Source organism: Hippocampus bargibanti, linkage group LG12 (genome assembly GCF_051943395.1).
Source record: "Hippocampus bargibanti isolate YZ-2025 linkage group LG12, ASM5194339v1, whole genome shotgun sequence".
Classification (NCBI taxonomy): domain Eukaryota; kingdom Metazoa; phylum Chordata; class Actinopteri; order Syngnathiformes; family Syngnathidae; genus Hippocampus; species Hippocampus bargibanti.
Window position 1 is genome coordinate 22,405,581 of NC_142745.1, and position 17,042 is coordinate 22,422,622.

The 17,042-nt window shown below is 42.1% G+C and overlaps 2 protein-coding genes across 3 annotated transcripts in view; both read right to left on the reverse strand.

Moving 5' to 3' along the window:
• The window catches only part of phf2 (PHD finger protein 2), a 41,662-nt gene extending 36,929 nt beyond the window's left edge, over positions 1-4,733 (reverse strand). For both annotated transcript variants that reach the window (XM_089010622.1, XM_089010623.1), the window contains exons 1-3: positions 4,579-4,733; positions 2,405-2,490; positions 1,153-1,267 (exon numbers count right to left, since the gene is read on the reverse strand). In XM_089010622.1, coding sequence (XP_088866748.1) covers positions 1,153-1,267; positions 2,405-2,490; positions 4,579-4,676 — 299 coding nt within the window. In that variant the 5' untranslated portion in view covers positions 4,677-4,733. The remainder of the gene's footprint in view (positions 1-1,152; positions 1,268-2,404; positions 2,491-4,578) is intronic.
• Positions 4,734-4,923: 190 nt separating this feature from the next.
• Positions 4,924-9,836, reverse strand: pdrg1 (p53 and DNA-damage regulated 1). Its single transcript, XM_089011013.1, has 5 exons — positions 9,668-9,836; positions 8,011-8,083; positions 7,863-7,937; positions 6,474-6,554; positions 4,924-6,401 (listed from the first exon to the last, which is right to left on the reverse strand). Exons 1-5 carry the CDS (start codon positions 9,770-9,772, stop codon positions 6,319-6,321), a joined length of 417 nt encoding a protein of 138 aa, XP_088867139.1. The 5' UTR covers positions 9,773-9,836; the 3' UTR covers positions 4,924-6,318.
• Between the last annotated feature and the right edge of the window lie 7,206 nt (positions 9,837-17,042).

A 17,042-nucleotide genomic window follows, 5' to 3' on the forward strand; every position in this document is an offset into this window, starting at 1 on the left:
CGGTTTGTACATCTTTCGATCGAATCTTCCGGATAAAAAACAAACATCAGCACTTGAAATTATTGATATTTTTACGGATTCAAAGTGAAATGGAAATAATATTTGATGGGTTGAAGTACCTTGACTGCCACCAGGCAGTCAGGAGACTCAACTCCCTCCCAGCCCTGCCCCCCCTGCCCCTTCCCACTGCCACACTCCGAGAACTCTGAGTACACACTGGACGCTGTACTATCATCCTGAACTCTATTTTTTCTTCTTTTTTTTTCCTGCAAGACCTCACTTCAACCTTTTTTGTTTTTGCATTACTACACTCCCTCACCTTACATATGACACGACTTCACTTTACATACATCACTACCTCACTTTACATACAGAAATTACATGTGTTGTCTGTTGTCAATTGTCTGTCTTTTTAGCCACATTTTAAGTGCCTTGCACGCTGGGTCCGAGAGGACATTAATTTAATCTATGCTGTATGTCGTGCATTTTAGCATATTTGACAAGAAAGCTGACTTTGACTTACTTTGACCGTGACATCCTTCATAATCATATTGTTGTAAAATTGCCATCGCATTGATTATCATCACAACAGTCGTTTGAAAGAAAGGCCAAGGAAAAGCAGTGGCAAACTTTAAATCTGTGTCAGAGATGTTCAATCTGACACTGTGGACAAAGGCTCGAACACAGAAAGATTGTCTCTTACTGCCGGCAGGAGATGCAGCCATTCATGACAGATGCTTGAATTCTGCAGCCCTCTGCCAAGCTATTTCTTGAGAGTATATGCAAATTGAAGTGATACATGAGTAAAACATAGTTTCCTTGATTAGAATACCACACCTCTTGAGTTCTAAGCTGTGAGCAATAAAACATTGTCTTTTCCATGAACTGATACATTTGTAACCTGGCTAATGAGCGCTTCCTGTGAAAGAGTTTCAAGCTGTAAATTACTCCTGTGATAAAGGAGTTTCCCAAGTCCTCAATTCTGTGGCAGGCCAGATCTCCGAGATGAAGATGACAGTTTAACATGCTGTGTCTGTTGACCTCAGATTGTGTATTCGAGTCAGCCAGGAAACTTTGAAATATGATAACTTCTTATTTTCCGTCAATCTGATATTCAAGAATAGACAATTTGAATATGTCAACGATGCTCACCTTGGAAATGTTCGACTACGGAGCTCCTTGATGAAAACTTGACTGCCATTTTGGACAGCTCGGATATCGCTGCTTTGCCAGCAGTCCTGTTTGTTCCAATGCTTTTTCCTTTTTACTTTTGACAAAAACACAAACAAAACAAAAACGATGCAATCAATGACCATCTGGATTTTCCAGACACTAAAATCAACTATGTGCAATTGTCAAGATACGACATAACATTATCATGTCAACAACTCTTTGATGTGACTGAAACTATTAGTCACGCTGTACTTTACGTTTTCATTTTGAAATAATAATAATAATAATAAGAAGAAGAATCCGTTTAATTTCTAAGCGCCTTTCAAAACTCTCAAGGTCACTTTACAGTCACAGGGTAAAGTTTTTCTGTGGGTGAGCAGCGGCAGTCACATGCGCCAGCGTTCACTCAACCCCGAAGTAACTCAAATAGATAGAAAGCTAGCTAGCCAGCTAATGGATAGCAAATAAATAGCTATATGGCAAATAGACAACCAGCTAGATAGCTATATACTGTAGTTCATTGATAGCTAGCTAGATAGCCAGCCAGCCAGATAGCAAATAGCTAGCAAATAGCTAGCTAGCTAGCTAGTTAGATAAATAAATCAAGAAATATTCAGACAAATACAGATTTTTCCCCTATAGTCATTCATTTATGTCCACAATGTTTCCCAAGTTACCTACTCAAGTAAGAGGGTCAACCGCTTCTCATCGGAGGCTAGCAAGCCAGCTAATGGATAACAAATAAATAGCGAATAGATAGCCAACAGCTAGCCAGCTAGGCAGCTTACAGCCAGTCAGCAAGACAGCTGATAGCTAGCTAGCTAATGGATAGCAAATAAATCGCGAAAAGATAACCAGATAGCCAACAGCTAGAGAGCCAGCCAGCTAGATAGCTAATAGCTATCCAGCTAGCTAAGTGATAGATCAACACACAAGTCAGATTTCTCCATCATTTTCCTTTCTGATGACAAACACCAGAATAAACACCAAATAGCAGAATAGTATAATATGGAACATTTTCTCCATTTTTATTAGATCACAATATTCCAGGATTTGATCAGAGTTTATCCCAATTAAAACATTATCATTATAAAAATATAGATAAGAAATAATACATAATGTTTAGAGATTACCAATGTTCCTTCTTTAAAAACATTTTTGTTCCTTCGAGGTTTTCATGGAATATTTTGGCCTTAAATTTTTCAGAACTAAACATTTTTTTTCTACATACATGTGGATTTGCCATGGGTCTTCTCGCAGTTTGGACAATGGTAGACGTCAATATCTGGGGCGTCATCTTCATCCACACCAACACAACTGAAAACAAGACAAACATTGATTCCACTTCAATCTGGAGTGCACTCACCTGTCAGTCTAACATCACCATGTACTGTACTTGCAGTATATGCAATAGAAGTATTGATATACTTGAAGAAGTATTGATAGGCAACATAGGCTTAATTATGCTGATGTGGTGACACCAGAGCAAATGGGAAAATCTGGCCAGTCGTAGACCCCATACCCAGGAAGGACAATCAGTGTAGCCCCAGGGAATAGTCCTCTGCTCCCCCCAACCTGATAACAGGGACCGAGCATAGCAGAGTCTGGCACCGCCACGTCTGGACAGTAGGGATATATATAGGGACAAAACTACCAGCAAATTTTAGTTGGCTGACGAAGCCCCTTGGATAAGAAGCGAAACGTCCGACACTTTCAAAGAAGTACAGACGACGGCTGAAGAGACCTCATCGATTGGGACTGGCTATTGAAATGTGATTTCAGGTACTGAGGAATTCTAAATTGAGTCTTGGGGACGAGACGTTGATCCACAACACCAATTCTGTCATGTATATAACCACGTGATTACTGTCAAAGGCTTTGCATTCATGGACAGTGAACATTGGTCATGGTCAAGTCATGAGCTATTTGACTCCAAGGAACATTGGGAATACCTGGGTTTACGAACTTTTCGGCTTACGAACGTTAAATTCACGAGAATGTAATCTTGGCATACAAACTATTTTTCAGGATACACACGGAGCGCCACAATGAGTGATGGCAACCTGGAAGTTCGTCATCCATTGATGACTTCAAGGGTAGACACGGATGGTTCGAGAACTTTAAGCGTCGTACGGGGATTCATAGTGTCATTCGTCATGGCGAGGCAGCCAATTCTGACGGAAATGCTGTCGAAGCCTACAAGGGATCATTCCTCAAGATGTTGAAGGAATAAGGCTACGTTCCTCATCAAATGTTTAATGCTGATGAAACCGGCCACTCGATTCCATCAAGCCATCAATGACCATCACAAAGGTCAATAAAATGACTTGAATATACAGTACAGTGTATTTCTTTCATTACAGTCCTGATGGAATGTGACTCTCCTTCCAAACAGCAATTCCCTCCCTCCGACCTCATCCCACCCCATTCCATCAAACCCTCAACGACCATCACAAATGTAAATCAAATTACTTTATCATACAGTACAGTGTATTTCTTTCATTACAATACAATAGTAAGGTCTATTTTGTGTAGTTTTAAGGCTTATTTAGTAGAAAATCATGTTTTGTAGGGACCTGGGAACGGATAATTCTCATTTTAATGGTTTCCTATGGGAAATACATTTTGGGGATACACACTTTTCGCCTGACACACTCTCTCTGAGAACCAATTAAGTTCGTAAGCCAAGGGACGTGAAGTTGTCTGTTTTGATAGCCCGAGTGGCTACAAACATCCCGAAACAAAGCTAAGCAAGTCCACGTCCAAACCCGATCGGAAGTATTATGGGACAAGTTTTCGCGTTCAAGTTGACAGTAACGCGAAGAGATGTGTCGCCATACATAGACAATTGATGTCGAACAAGACGTTCCCGGTTCAGCCGCTCAAGCCAAAGCCGACATGGACCATTGTCAGCAGTCAAGCAGGAAGACCGTTCGGGGCTCGGCTCGCACCGTGGTCACGGTTGTTTTCGGTTCCCCGAAAGAAAAAAAAAATCACCCCAACCTTGGGGCGATGTCGCAAACGTTCGAGGAAACGCACAGGACAAACGGACGGATCCCCAAATGAAAAAGGAGAACGTCGAGTAAGGCTGCCGACATGTCGTCGAGCACTCGAACATCCGCGGACGGCGACGCACCGTCACAAAAAAACCCGCCAGATTGAGCCACAGCCATGTTTTACAATCCTCTCTTTTCAATATCTCGGCGAAATGTTCCCCGACCCTGCTCGGCTATGAACTCCGCCTTCCTTCTTCTCCAAGCGAAGCGGCCTCTCTTCACGCGGAGACTCGCGAGCGACCAAGAGTCGAAACTGTCAAGCGCACCGACGGGGGCTCGACGTTGTTCTTCAGCCTTCCCGAAATGCAAATCAACGCCAAAATGCATCGGAGGAAACTAAACGCCTTACCTGCCGTGAAACCAGTCTTTGCAAGCGTCGCACTCAATCATGAATTGGGTCACGTCGTAAGGTAATCTGCAGATGCAATAGACGGGTACAGTCGCCATGTTCGATTCACAGCAACGGTCCGTCTTGTGTGTGTGTGTGTGTATGCGTGTGTGTGTGTGTGCGTGCGTGCGTGGTGGCGTACGAATGAGTGCGCGTGTTCGTGCGCGCGCATAGCCTGGTGGTGTAGTGGGGTGCGGTGGGGGGGGGGGGGGGGTTGAACCAGCGTCCTGCCTGACCCAATCTGCTCTCTGAAGGGAGGTTCAAGGCTGATCCCACCCGATACATGAACGAACCACAAAGTACACATCAGAATCAGAATCATCTTTATTGGCCGAGTATGTAGAACACACAAGGAATTTGCTGCACTAGTATCATCATCAAAAAATTGCTAAGAGACATTTCATTTCTAAGTGCCTTTCAAAACTCTCAAGGACACTTTACAGTCACAGGATATTTTTTCTGTGTGCGAGCAGCGGCAGCCACATGCGCCAGCGTTCACTCAACCCGGAAACAACTGAAAGTAAAAAAACGAAAATAGTAAACAATATGAAAGCTTTTGCTGTTTTACAAAAACCCTGATTACGTTCTCTGAATGGCTCTGATTGCCCCATTCGCTCTGGTATGACCTCATTAGCATGAGTAAGCCTATGCGGTATCGGCCTAAGTAGTCTGTCGTAAGCACGGTCTACATTAAACCCTAAACCATCATGACGATTCCGTGAAGGGTTTTGCTGTTTTACAAAAACCCTGATTATGTGCTATGAATGGCTCCGATTGCCCCATTCGCTGTGGTATGACCTCAGATAATGAGGATAACCCGCGGCCTTGACTTTGTCACCTTTGACTTTGTGCGCTAGACATATGGAACACATACAAGAAATTGGACACCAAATCCACATTTGTTATTTTCATCAGCCCCAAAAATGTACCAGAGCGTGTTACTGCTGCCTCGCCCCACCCCCACCCCAACATTAATCATCAGACTTTTTGAAATAAAATGTATTATCATTATTATTATTATTTTGTGGGTGGCAAATTGCAAGCTGCTGCAAACATCCACTTCCATTGCATGGACTGAAATTAGAAGACAACATTTGTCATTTTCTAGTGTTTAAATATTAGCAGCAACGTCACTCAATAATAATTCACCGCCAGACAATGTGCCAAAATGTGTCTGGTCCAGTGCCAGGGTTTTTGTCATTGTCACTCCAATTCCAGGACCCGCAGACCATTGAGTTTTAGCACTACAGAAACATTCAATGCAGCGTTAGAAACCTTAGGCTCGCTTCTTTTATCAGGAAAAAAAAAAAGAGTTAATTCCTAAATAATATGTGTCTGGAGTTATCTGAGCTTGAAATGAGGGCAGCTGTCCAAAATACAATGCAAAACATACATGTTGGTTAATATGGCGCTTTAACAACAGATGAAGCTGGAACAAAGCGCTAACATGGACAAAAGGGGAAAAATGCAGCCCCCTTGTGGAAGGGGGAAAAAAACATTGACAGAGACCACGGCCGGCGCTTTATCGGCATCCAAGCATGAAAAAACAAAACCCGAACTAATTTGGGAATGGCGGTGAATGAGTTAAACAACACGACTGGATCAACAGAAGCAGCAAGAAGTCTTTTGAGTTTTTGAGACTCGAGTCTAAGCACTGCAGCAATCCATACATGAATTTTGGAGCGTCTGTGAGATCTGACGTCAGTGTTTTAAAAGACTCTTAATGGCTTTCATCTCATCGCTGGACATTGGCAAAAGATTGTAGCCTCGCAGCTCAGGCTTTCCTGCAACAATCAAGAGAAAGCGTCCGCTTGGTTGTGGGTGCTGGATCTCATTTTTGGATTTGCTCTTCTTACCTTGCTTCTCATTCAGATGATTGACATTTGCTTTCAGGCCTTTGTGAAGCTTATTGACTTCACTGTTGAGCTCTTCCTGATCTACACATAAACAAGACAAGTCTCAGTCCAAAATAAAAACAAAAACAACAAAAAAATCAATCATTTCATCTTCAGGGCAATCAGCCCTACGTTTAAAGGACAAGCGACACCATTTTTTGTTTCCTAACTGACATCAGAAAAACGTTTCATCACATTTAAAATACTCAAAACACGCAGGCTGATATTTTGAGTCAAATGCAAAACACCAATCAAAATGACTTCAAGTGTCTCAAAAGTACTTCAATTTGAAACCGGAAGTGGCCAGTTTCAGAAGGTCCCGCCCCCTTGTTGGTGACGTCACGTCAGGATACTCCTTCACAAACTTCCCTGCTCCAGAATCAAAACAATGGCTTCAGATTGGGAGAAGATGCTTTCTTCTTACTCATCCAGTTCTGAATAGGATTCAAAAAGTTCTGAAGAGGAAAGCATACATGTTTGCCATCCATTCAAGAAGTCGGCCCGTATCCATTCGAGCCGTAAGCGACGAAGCTGGTGATATGAAGCTCCGTGAATCAGCAATATAGCATCAACTTGCGTGATATGTGGCATATAAGGACACAAATCACAAAGAATAAGCTACAGGATGTCAACATCAATGCCGACTGTTGACTGGTTGGTTGTGCATGCAAAACGTTGTCTTAACTTTCAAGATGAAGAGTTACGAACTGGCGTGTGAATGACAGCGGTTATCCATCGCTAACTCCGGTTAGCTCCTCGTTCCAGCAGCTGAATGTTTGTCCGATGGGTTTGGATTGGATTGGATTGGATATGCCTTTATTAGTCTCACAGTGGAGAAATTTACATTTCACAGCAGCAAAGTGATGGAAGGAATTTGCTCCACGATTATGACGATTGCTCTCGTTCACCACTGGAAGCAACTTTCTAGCCATTGTCAGGCTGAGAGGGTGACAGCGCTTATCCGAGTGGGGATTCGTACCCTCCGGGGAGGTCCTCGGCTGGCGCTATACTGCTCTAGCCCCGTTGGAAATGTTGCACTGTTTGCCCGCCGGGAATGGCTGCCACATGATTCACCATGGCGTTCGTTACTTATGTCGTTTCCCTTCTAATTTTGCCATCAACACTGTTTTCAGACGAAAAAAAAGGACCCACGATGCATTGCGTGCGGCTTTGTCGGTCAGGGGCGTTCCTGACGTGACGTCAACTTAAAAACAAGATTCAGCGCGAGTCTTTAAAGGCGAAATGTAGCTCTGTGCCGTGTGGAATCTTGGTAGCCGTGATTTGACAAATGATGGAGGCAACTTGTGCGCAGGTGTCGCTTGCCCTTTGAATGGCAACAAAAGATGGCACCTTTTTGAATCATTTCTCTGGCCTGGGACTTGGGGAACCTGATGAACATATTTCCAAAGCAAATCTTCACCTTTTCTGTGTGTGACACGAATGAGTCAGTCATTGTCATGACACATGCCATCAACGTGAAAATCACGCAAAGGCAAACCTGAACACGTGCCGCTCTTCAGTGACTTTAGTGCTTCTCTGTTCCCGTTTCTCTTCATGTCCAGGTCAATGATCTAACAAGGAAACACGCTCAATGTAATCATAATAATACATTTAATTCATAAGCGACTTTCTGAACACCCAAGGACACTTTACAATCACAAAACAACAGAACCATGAATAAAATGATAAATAATAAAATAGCTGATTGAACTAGACCATAAATGCAATTTTAAACAGATGGGATTTGAGGTGGCATTTGAAAGTAGGAAGGGAGTCAATATTACGGATGTTGGGTGCAAGTGAGTTCCAGAGTTTGGGAGCAGAGCGGCTGAAAGCTCTGCACTCCATCGTGGTGCGGCGGGCAGAAGGCACTAGAAGGTTATTATTATTTGTATTTGTTATTGTTTGTTTTTACTTCAAGATGGCCGCCGCGAGAGTAGCTGCCTTTACAGCAGCTCCTGTATTTTGTTTTTCTACTTCTTCCTTTCCTTTCCCCTTCTTTTCATAACTTTGTTGCTGTGACATGTCAATTTCTTCACTGCAAGATGAATAAAAGTACATCCAATCCATCCATCCGATTGTTGTTATTATTATTATTATTATCATCATCATCTCAAACTGCTTCATGTCACAAAGAGGGAACAGCAAGTGCAGAAGAATGAATGACTCTGTTTTGTGTTGTCATATTATTTGTTATGTAGTTTTTTTTGTTCTTCTGACTTTTGTTGATGTACAGTTTGTAGACAGTAAGAAATACTGTGCTAAGTCAATTCTTTGAGTCTGTTCTGTAATACTGTACAATAGCTATCTAGCTGGCTAGCTATTAGCTATCTATTGGCTTGCTAGCTAGCTTTCTATCTATTTGTCTTACTATTCTATTTGAGTTACTTCCGGGTTGAGTAAACACTGGCGCGTGTGGCTGCCGCTGCTCACCCACAGAAAAACTGATCCCGTGACTCGTCTGTGTAAGCTCTCAGTGGTACAGGAGTGGTCCATCGATGAGAAGGTTTCTTCAGCCGTCATCTGGACTTTTTGAAGTCAAAAGTACAGATGACGGCTGAAGAAACCTTCTCATCGATGATCCCGTAACTGTAAAATGACATTGAGAGTTTTGAAAGGCGCTTATAAATCAAATGTATTATTATTATTAGAAATTGGACAGTCAAAGAAGAACACGAAGAGCAGTCTCAGTCAACACGTAGCTGATGGCGTCCTTCCTCCGAGATTGTTAGTGGTGTGCCGCAATTTTTTTCCAATGTAAAGACATTATCCAACGTCACTTCTTTTCATTTAAAATTGTATCGAAAATGTATTCATCGTTTTCCGGTCTATTTCATGTCAAGACTGGGAGGGTAACGTAATATTCGTCCGTGTGGCTACACGTAGCTGATTGCCTCGTTCCTCCGAGATTGTTGTGCCGCAACATTTTTGTTCCAATGTAAAAATCGTGCCAGGGCTCAAAAAAGGTTGAAAAACACTGGCCTAAACCGATGTCACAACTCATTCGATTGCGTTTCAGGTCTCAATCACATTGTACATGTCTAATCTTCACTGTGCGACACCAGGATTTGAGTTTTGGCTTCGCTTCATGTAAACAACATGTGCTAACTCACCTTGCGCCTCGCAAAAAATAAGCGCGTTTACAAGACTTTTACCTGTTGTTTCGTTGTCAGGACATCTTCAGCTGCCTCCTCAACCTCCGACAAACATTCCACTACCCGATGAGGTTCCATGGCACCTTCCTCGTTCAGGAGGGACATGCTAGTGCTTCACACTCGCAAAATGAAAGCCAAGTTAGCCGCCACTGCGATTGGCAAGAGTCATGTGTCATTCGCGAACGAACGGACTCTTAGAGCCGTCTCTTTTATAGTGAACGACTGGAGCAGGATCTTAATCGAGAGCCGCTTATCAGAATCAGAATCATCTTTATTGCCAAGTATGTAGAACACACAAGCAATTTGTTTCCGGTAGAACACGCTGCACTAGTATCATCGTCAAAAAAACTGCTAAGTTCCATTTTGGCTACTGTTGAAAGAGTTCAGAGTTCAAAGAGTTAATGGATTGGGGGAAGAAGCTGTTTAAATGTCTGCTGGATTTTTTGCGCATGGGAGCCGATTCCGCAACCCCTTCATTTAAAGTCGCACGTAATTGGTCAAATCCGTGGTAGAAGACACACACACACACACACACACACACACACACACACACACACACACACACACACACACACACACACACACACACACACACACACACACACACACACACACACACACACACACACAGGAATATCAATAAAGTCACATACATTTTAAAAATTATATCGTGTATTGTATATTTTTCGTAGTAAATTAATTTAAGCAAAAAAAAAAAAGAAACACTGATGATATGGAATGTTTTTTACATTAGTAATTCATTTTACGGATCATTTTACCTTATTTTTGTTAATAAATTATGTTAGCAACAAACAAGCTGAGGAGCCATTTGGGAGCCGTAAGAACCATGTTCTATTTGGTGAGCTGAGCCAAAAGAACCGGGTCTATAAAAAGAGCTGGAATTCCCATCAATGATATGTCGTTCGCGAACGAGTCGGATTTTAAGAACAGGATCTCTGAAGTGAACGAAGAGAACCGGCTTCTAATAAGGAGCCGGAAATAGGAACCGACTTGTTTCCCCTGATTTTCTGCCATTTTCAATTGTAGATGACAAAGGATGCAGAAAATATACTCATGCTATTAACTCTATAAACTCCTTATCACAGGAGTAATTTACAGGAAGAGCTCATTAGCCAGGTTACAAATGTATCAGTTCATGGAAAAAATAATGTTTTATTGTTTACAGCCATCCGTGCTTAGAACTCAAGAGGTGTGGATTCTAATCAAGGAAACTATGTTTTACTCATGTATCACTTCAATTTGCATATACTCTCAATAAATAGCTTGGCAGAGCGCTGCAGAATTCAAGCATCTGTCATGAATGGCTGCGTCTCCTGCCGGCAGTAAAAGACAATCTTTCTGGGTTCGAGTCTTTGTCCACAGTGTCCGATCGAACATCTCTGACACACTCGTGTGAAAGAATTGCTTCGAGTGGCAACAACGGAATACAAGCCAGATTTGAAGAGGATTATTTCAGACAAGAAATGCCACAAGTCCCACTAAGCAAGATGCATAGTAAGAGTAGGAGGAACACGATTGTAAATTATGATATTTTTGTTTTTGGACTTGGTTGAACGAGTTTGTGTTCTTTGTTGCCTGTGGTTTTAGTACTCTAGGAGTCCATTTATATATATATATATATATATATATATATATATATATATATATATATATATATATATATATATATATATATATATATATATATATATATATATATATATATATATATATATATATATATTTGTTGATTTGGTATTTAAAATGTGGTACTTATAATAAATCTGGCTGAGCAGAGGTATGTGTGTGTGTGTGTGTGTGCGTGTGTGTGTGTGTGTGTGTGTGTGTGTGTGTATGTGTGTGTGAGGGATGGGGTGATGTTCAGGTGTGCCCATGTGTATGATGTGGCTCTTTGCAGTAACATGGTAAAACATGTGGCTCTTCGTCTCTGACTGGTTGGCCACCCCTGAAATAGATGATGAAAAAAAAAAATCACAACATTTTAATAGATGATCACAAATCGCTTTTGGCCACGTTATTCAGTCCGTCGCCTGGGAATTTTGTTCTAAAATGAGGGGTATAATGATTCGTCATTACAATCAACGTATCCACTGTATGAAATGATATCGCCCAAATATAGCCATATATCATTTGGTCAAAAAAGATGAATAATGTCGATCAGAAAGTGTACAATGGGTCCTTCCTGGTGTTTTTACATTATGTTGCTCACTTGAGCTATCTAGCTGGCTATCTGGCTATATAGCTAGTGATCTAGCTGGCTACCTATTTGCTATCTATTAGTGATGTGTGATTCGCGAACGAGCCGGTTCCTAGAGACGGATCTCTAAAGTGAACGAAGAGAACCGGCTCCAAACAAGGAAATGAGAGCCGACTTTTTGCCCCCTGATTTTTAGCCATTTTCAATTGTCGATGACAAAGGATTCATAATATATATATATTCATGCTCTTAACCCAATCTATGCAATTCCAAGCAGGAAATATCCCCATTGTTGGGCTATTAAAGACTTCTGATTCAGATTCTGAAAAGACTTTCTCAAAGAATCATACCAGAATCATATATGACAAAGAACGTGCTGGAGTCCAAGAATGGCTCAAAAAAGTCACCACAGGGAAAGTTAAAGTTAGTGCATGCTTTCGGTGCACATATAAATCAAGCCTTATTACTAACAATATTTGATATAGTGTATTTTTTTACATGAGTAATTAGTTTTTCATATACACGTGTAATTGTACATGATTTTTGGTAGTTAATTAATGTAAGCAAAAAAAACAAAACAAAACTGAGGAGCCAATTCAGGACCCAAAAGAGACGGATCTTTTTGGTGAGCCAAGACAACGGGCTCTCTGTAAGGAGCCGGAATTCCCATCAGTACAATACTGGGCATTACGGTAATCGGCGGCATTGGCCACCTTCAAAACAAAAGCGACTCAATTCATGCATGCGCGGCAGTGGTTTCGATTACAAAAAAAGGTTCAAAGGCAATATGTACTAAAATGTCGAACGAGTATAAAATACACCAGGGAGAATAACAATTATCAAAAAGCGCCAAGAAGCGTTCTCATGTGGAGATAGAAAATAACACTACTACTACTAATAGTAATAATAATAATAATCTTCTTCTTTTCCTTTGGGCTTTTCCCCTCAGGGGTCGCCACAGCGAATCAATGTACTCCAACTATCCCGGTTTTGTTCATCCTCTTCTCTCACACCAGCTACCTTCATGTCCTCTTTGACCACATCCATAAACCTCCTCTTGGGTCTTCCTCTCGGTCTCCTGCCTGGCAGTTCAAGGCTCAGCATCCTTCTCCCGATATAGTCACTCTCTCTCCTGTGGACATGTCCAAACCATCTCAGTCTGACTTTCTGACTTTCTCGTTCCAAAGCCTCTACTATGAGTTGTCCCTCTAATGTACTCATTCCTGGTCACTCCCAAAGAAAACCTCAACATCTTCAGCTGTGCTACCTCCAGCTCTGCTTCCTGTCTTTTCTTCAGTGGCACTGTCTCCAGTCCAAACATCATGGCTGCTCTCACCACGGTTGTATACACTTTTCCTTTCATCCTAGCTGAAACCCTTCTATCGCACATCACACCTGACATTTTTCTCCAGCCGCTCCAGCCTGCCTGGACACGCTTCTTCACCTCTTTTCCACACTCTCCATTGCTCTGGACAGTTGACCCCAAGTACTTAAAATCCTCCGCCTTCTTTAATTCTTCTCCCTGTAGCATCACTCTTGCACTTGGATCCCTCTCATTCACACACATATATTCCGTCTTGCTGCGACTGATCTTCATTCCTCTCCTTTCCAGGGCATATCTCCACAGGTCTAGTTTCTCCGCCACCTGTTCCCCGTTCTCGCTAGAGATCACAATGTCATCTGCAAACATCATGGTCCAAGGAGATTCTTGTCTAACATCGTCTGTCAGCCTGTCCATCACCATAGCAAACAAGAAGGGGCTCAGAGCTGACCCCTGGTGGAGTCCCACCTCCACCTTGAATTCCTCCGTCACACCGACAGCACACCTCACAACTGTCTTACAGTCACGATACATGTCTTGCACCGCTCTGACATACTTTTCCGTCACTCCAGACTTCCTCATGCAATGCCACAGCTCTTCTCTGGGCACCCTGTCATACGCTTTCTCCAGATCTACAAAGACACAATGCAATTCCTTCTGACCTTCTCTGTACTTCTCTATCAGCATTCTTCAAGCAAACACCGCATCTGTCGTACTCTTTTTTTGGCATGAAAACATACTGCTGCTCACAAATGTTCACTTCATCTTTGTTCCCTGCGCCAACATGTCCATTGAAGTCTCCACCAATTACAACCCTCTTACTTCTCGAGATAATAATAATAATAATACATTTAATTTACAAGCGCCTTTCTGAACACTCAAGGACACTTTACAACAAAGACAACACACAAAACAGTAAAATCATGCATAAAGCAATAAATAATAAAACAGCATAATAAATTAGACCATGTAAGCAAGTTTAAAGAGGTGGGTTTTCAGGTGAGATTTGAAAGTAGGAAGGGAGTCAATGTTGCGGATGTTAGGTGGAAGTGAGTTCCAGAGTTTAGGAGCGGAGCGGCTGAAAGCTCTGCACCCCATCGTTGTGAGACGGGCAGAGGGCGTGTAGAGGTGGAGGGAGGAAAAGGAGGAACGGAGATTTGAATTAGGTCAGACAGATAGGGGGGGGCAAGGTTATGGATGGCTTTAAATGTAAACAGAAGTATCTTGAATTCAATGCGGAGTTTAACAGGGAGCCAGTGGAGCTGTTGGAGGACAGGAGTGATGTGGTGAAATGAGAGGGTTTTTGTGATGATCCGGGCTGAGGAATTTTGGACTAGTTGGAGTTTATGGAGACATTTTTGATTGACCCCGAAAAGAAGTGAATTACAATAATCGATACGGGAGGTGACGAGACTGTGGACGAGGATAGCAGTGGTGTGAGGGGTGAGAGAGGGACGGAGACGATTGATATTGCGGAGGTGAAAATATGCAGACCGGGTTATGTTATTTATGTGGGAGTGAAAAGATAGTGTGCTATCAAGGATGACACCCAGGCTCTTAACCTGAAGGGCGGGGGACACGGTAGAATTGTCAATGGTGAGAGAGAAACTGTTTGCTTTGTGAAGGGTGGATTTTGTACCGACAAGGAGAAGTTCAGTTTTTTCGCTGTTTAGTTTGAGAAAGTTATGAGAAAACCAGGATTTGATTTCTGAGAGGCAAAGTGTAAGGGATGCAGGTGGAAGAGAGGCGTCGGGTTTACTGGATGACTTCATCAAAGTCCAACCACAATTTCTCCTTCTTCGCCAGCTCACATCCTACTTGTGGGCCATACCCACAAACAACATTGAACATCACACCTTCAATTTCTAGCTTCAGACTCATCATTCTATCTGATACTCTTTTTACTTCTAAGACATTCCTAACAAACTCCTCTTTTAAGATAACCCCAACTCCATTTCTCTTTCTGTCTTGACCATGATATAACAACTTAAACCCTGACCCTAAGCTTCTAGCCTTGCTCCCTTTCCACCTGGTCTCATGGACACACAGTATGTCTACCTTCCTTCTCTGCATCATGTCAACCAGCTCTCGACCTTTACCTGTCATTGTTCCTACATTCAAAATTCCTCCTCTTAGTTGTATACTCTTGGCATTCAATCTCTCTCTTTTCCTCCGGGCACACCTCCCTCCTCTCCTTCTTCGACCAACAGTAGTCCATTTTCCACTGGCACCCTGAAGGTCAACAGTACCAATGGCGGCCGTTGTTAACCCGGGCCTCGACCGATCCGGTATAGAATTCTGAGGTTTGATTGTCATATTTGTGTTGGCAATTTTTTTTACGTCGGATGCTCTTCCTGACACAACCCTCTGTATTTATCCGGGCTTGGGACCGGCACAATAAGACACTGGCTTGTGCCCCCTTGTGGCTACATTAGTAATAATAATAATAATACTAATAATAATAATAAAGTCTCGTTATATCGATATCGTTTATATCGATAGTACTGCTTATTACGATACTATTTCTATGAACTCAAGGAGAAATTTACATGCTGCAGGATCGGATATATCGATAGTCTGCGAGATCTCAATTCAATCCAATCCAGTCCGGTTATATCAATGTTTTTTCCGACTCCCGAGAATATCGATATAACGAGACTTTACTGTCATAAAAATAATAATACATTTCATTTTATTTCTAAGCACCTTTTAAAACTCTCAAGGTCACTTTACAGTCACTGGATAAAGTTTTTCTGTGGGTGAGCAGCGGCGGCCACACGCGCCAGCGTTCACTCAACCCCGAAGTAACTCAAATAGATAGAAAGCTAGCTAGCTAATGGATAGCAAATAAATAGCTAATAGATAGCCAGATAGCCAACAGCTAGGATAGCAAATAGATAGCCAGACAACAGACAACAGCTAGACAGACAGCTAATAGCCAGCCAGCTAGCTAATGGATAGCTAATAAATAGCTCATAAAATAAAGGAAATACAGTAGTAAGTCTACACTAATCGAAAATAAATTCAATGGTAATTCCACAACAATCTCACCTGATTTTTAAGAAATGATGAAAAAAAACAAATCTTAGTTATCCCGCAACCAGGCCATGTTGCCCGCATTGCATTATTTGCTGCACAGCACTGCATTTACCAGAATGGTTATCTTGGTCTTTCAACATTTATTTGGGGAAATTCGCTTTACAAGAACTCACATGAAGTTCCACATCTTATTGGGTGGAGGCCATTCAAAATCAAAATTAGGTACTAGTGATGGGAATTCCGGCTCTTTTCAGAGAGTCGGTTCTTTTGGCTGAGCTCACTAAAAAGATCCGGCTCTATGGGCTCCCAAACGGCTCCTCAGTTTTTGTTGTTGCTTAAGTGAATTAACTACCAAAAATCATGTAAAATTATGTGAGCAATAAATTACTCATGTAAAAAAAATACACTATATCAAATATTTTTATTTATATGGGAACTCCGGCTCCATTCAGAGAGCCGGTTCTTTTGGCTGAGCTCACAAAAAAGATCCGGCACCTTTGGCTTCCAAATGGCTCCTAAGTTTTTGTTGTTGCTTAAGTTAATCATCCGTCTGTGTAAGCTCTCAGTCGTACAGGAGTGGTCCATCGATGAGGTTTCTTCAGCCGTCATCTGTACAAAAGTGAAGGTTTCGGACGTTTCGCCTCCTATCCAAGAGGCTTCGTCAGCGAACTAAAGTCTGACTGGTCGTATCGGCCCCATTTATATATCGTGGACATATATGATGTCCGATCGTGGACATAAGCGATGTCCGACGATGTGCGATCGTGGACATATACGATGCAGCTAGTTGCAGAGTC

What these genes read in the sequence shown, in the direction of transcription:
- pdrg1 (XM_089011013.1), bottom strand. Translation starts at nt 9,772, where the DNA reads ATGTCCCTCCTGAACGAGGAAGGTGCCATGGAACCTCATCGGGTAGTG. An exon ending in GAAGAGCGGCACGTGTTCAG is followed by an intron (nt 7,938 to 8,010) that starts GTTTGCCTTTGC and finishes TGTCACACACAG; the next exon opens with AAAAGGTGAAGATTTGCTTT. An exon ending in CAGAGAAATGATTCAAAAAG is followed by an intron (nt 6,555 to 7,862) that starts GTGCCATCTTTT and finishes GTTTATGTGTAG; the next exon opens with ATCAGGAAGAGCTCAACAGT.